This window comes from Sphaeroforma arctica (assembly GCF_001186125.1).
Source record: "Sphaeroforma arctica JP610 unplaced genomic scaffold supercont1.14272, whole genome shotgun sequence".
In the NCBI taxonomy this organism is placed as follows: Eukaryota; class Ichthyosporea; order Ichthyophonida; genus Sphaeroforma; species Sphaeroforma arctica.
In genome coordinates, this window is record NW_014026286.1 from 1 (window position 1) to 592 (window position 592).

General features: G+C 43.9%; 1 protein-coding gene across 1 annotated transcript; it reads right to left on the minus strand.

Annotated features, from left to right (window-relative positions):
* Positions 1–173: 173 nt before the first annotated feature.
* On the minus strand, positions 174–457 carry SARC_18177 (hypothetical protein; the record flags this gene model as incomplete). The annotated part of the gene is made up of 1 exon (XM_014287743.1): positions 174–457. A coding segment is annotated over one exon (284 nt), but the record flags the coding sequence as incomplete, so codon positions are not given.
* Positions 458–592: the final 135 nt, after the last annotated feature.

Below are 592 nucleotides of genomic sequence, written 5' to 3' on the forward strand. Positions count from 1 at the left end.
AATGAGTTTCAAGACAATCAACGAGCTGCCCAGAACAATGCCAACCACAGCAGTAAACAGGATGTGTGGTGTCCTACATGAACCAAGACCTTAAAACACGAATCAAATGAGTTTCAGGACAATCTATGGACCGAAAGACCCAAAAACACGAACTAAATGAGTTTCAAGACAATCTATGAGCTTCCCAGAACAATGCCAACCACAGCAGTAAACAGGATGTGTGGTGTCCCACATGAACCAAGACCCAAGAGCATGCATACCATTTGGAATTTTGCCGCGGCTGTTTCATCCCCAGGGTTTTTGTCAGGATGTGTGCTCTGTGCCTTTTTGTAGTACGCCTTCTTGATCTGAGCGGGTGTGGCGTCATATGCGACCTCCAGCGTGTCGTAAAACTCGGTCTCAACTGTCGCATATTCAGAGATGAAAGATGTGATATATGATATAGGGCTTGTGCTGTCTACATATATAAATATAAATATATAAATATATATATATATATGTGTGTGTGTGTGTGTGAGTGTGTGGTGGGGGGGTGGGTGTATGTGTGTTGTGTGTGTGTGTGTGTGTGTGTGTGTGTGTGTGTGTGTGTGTG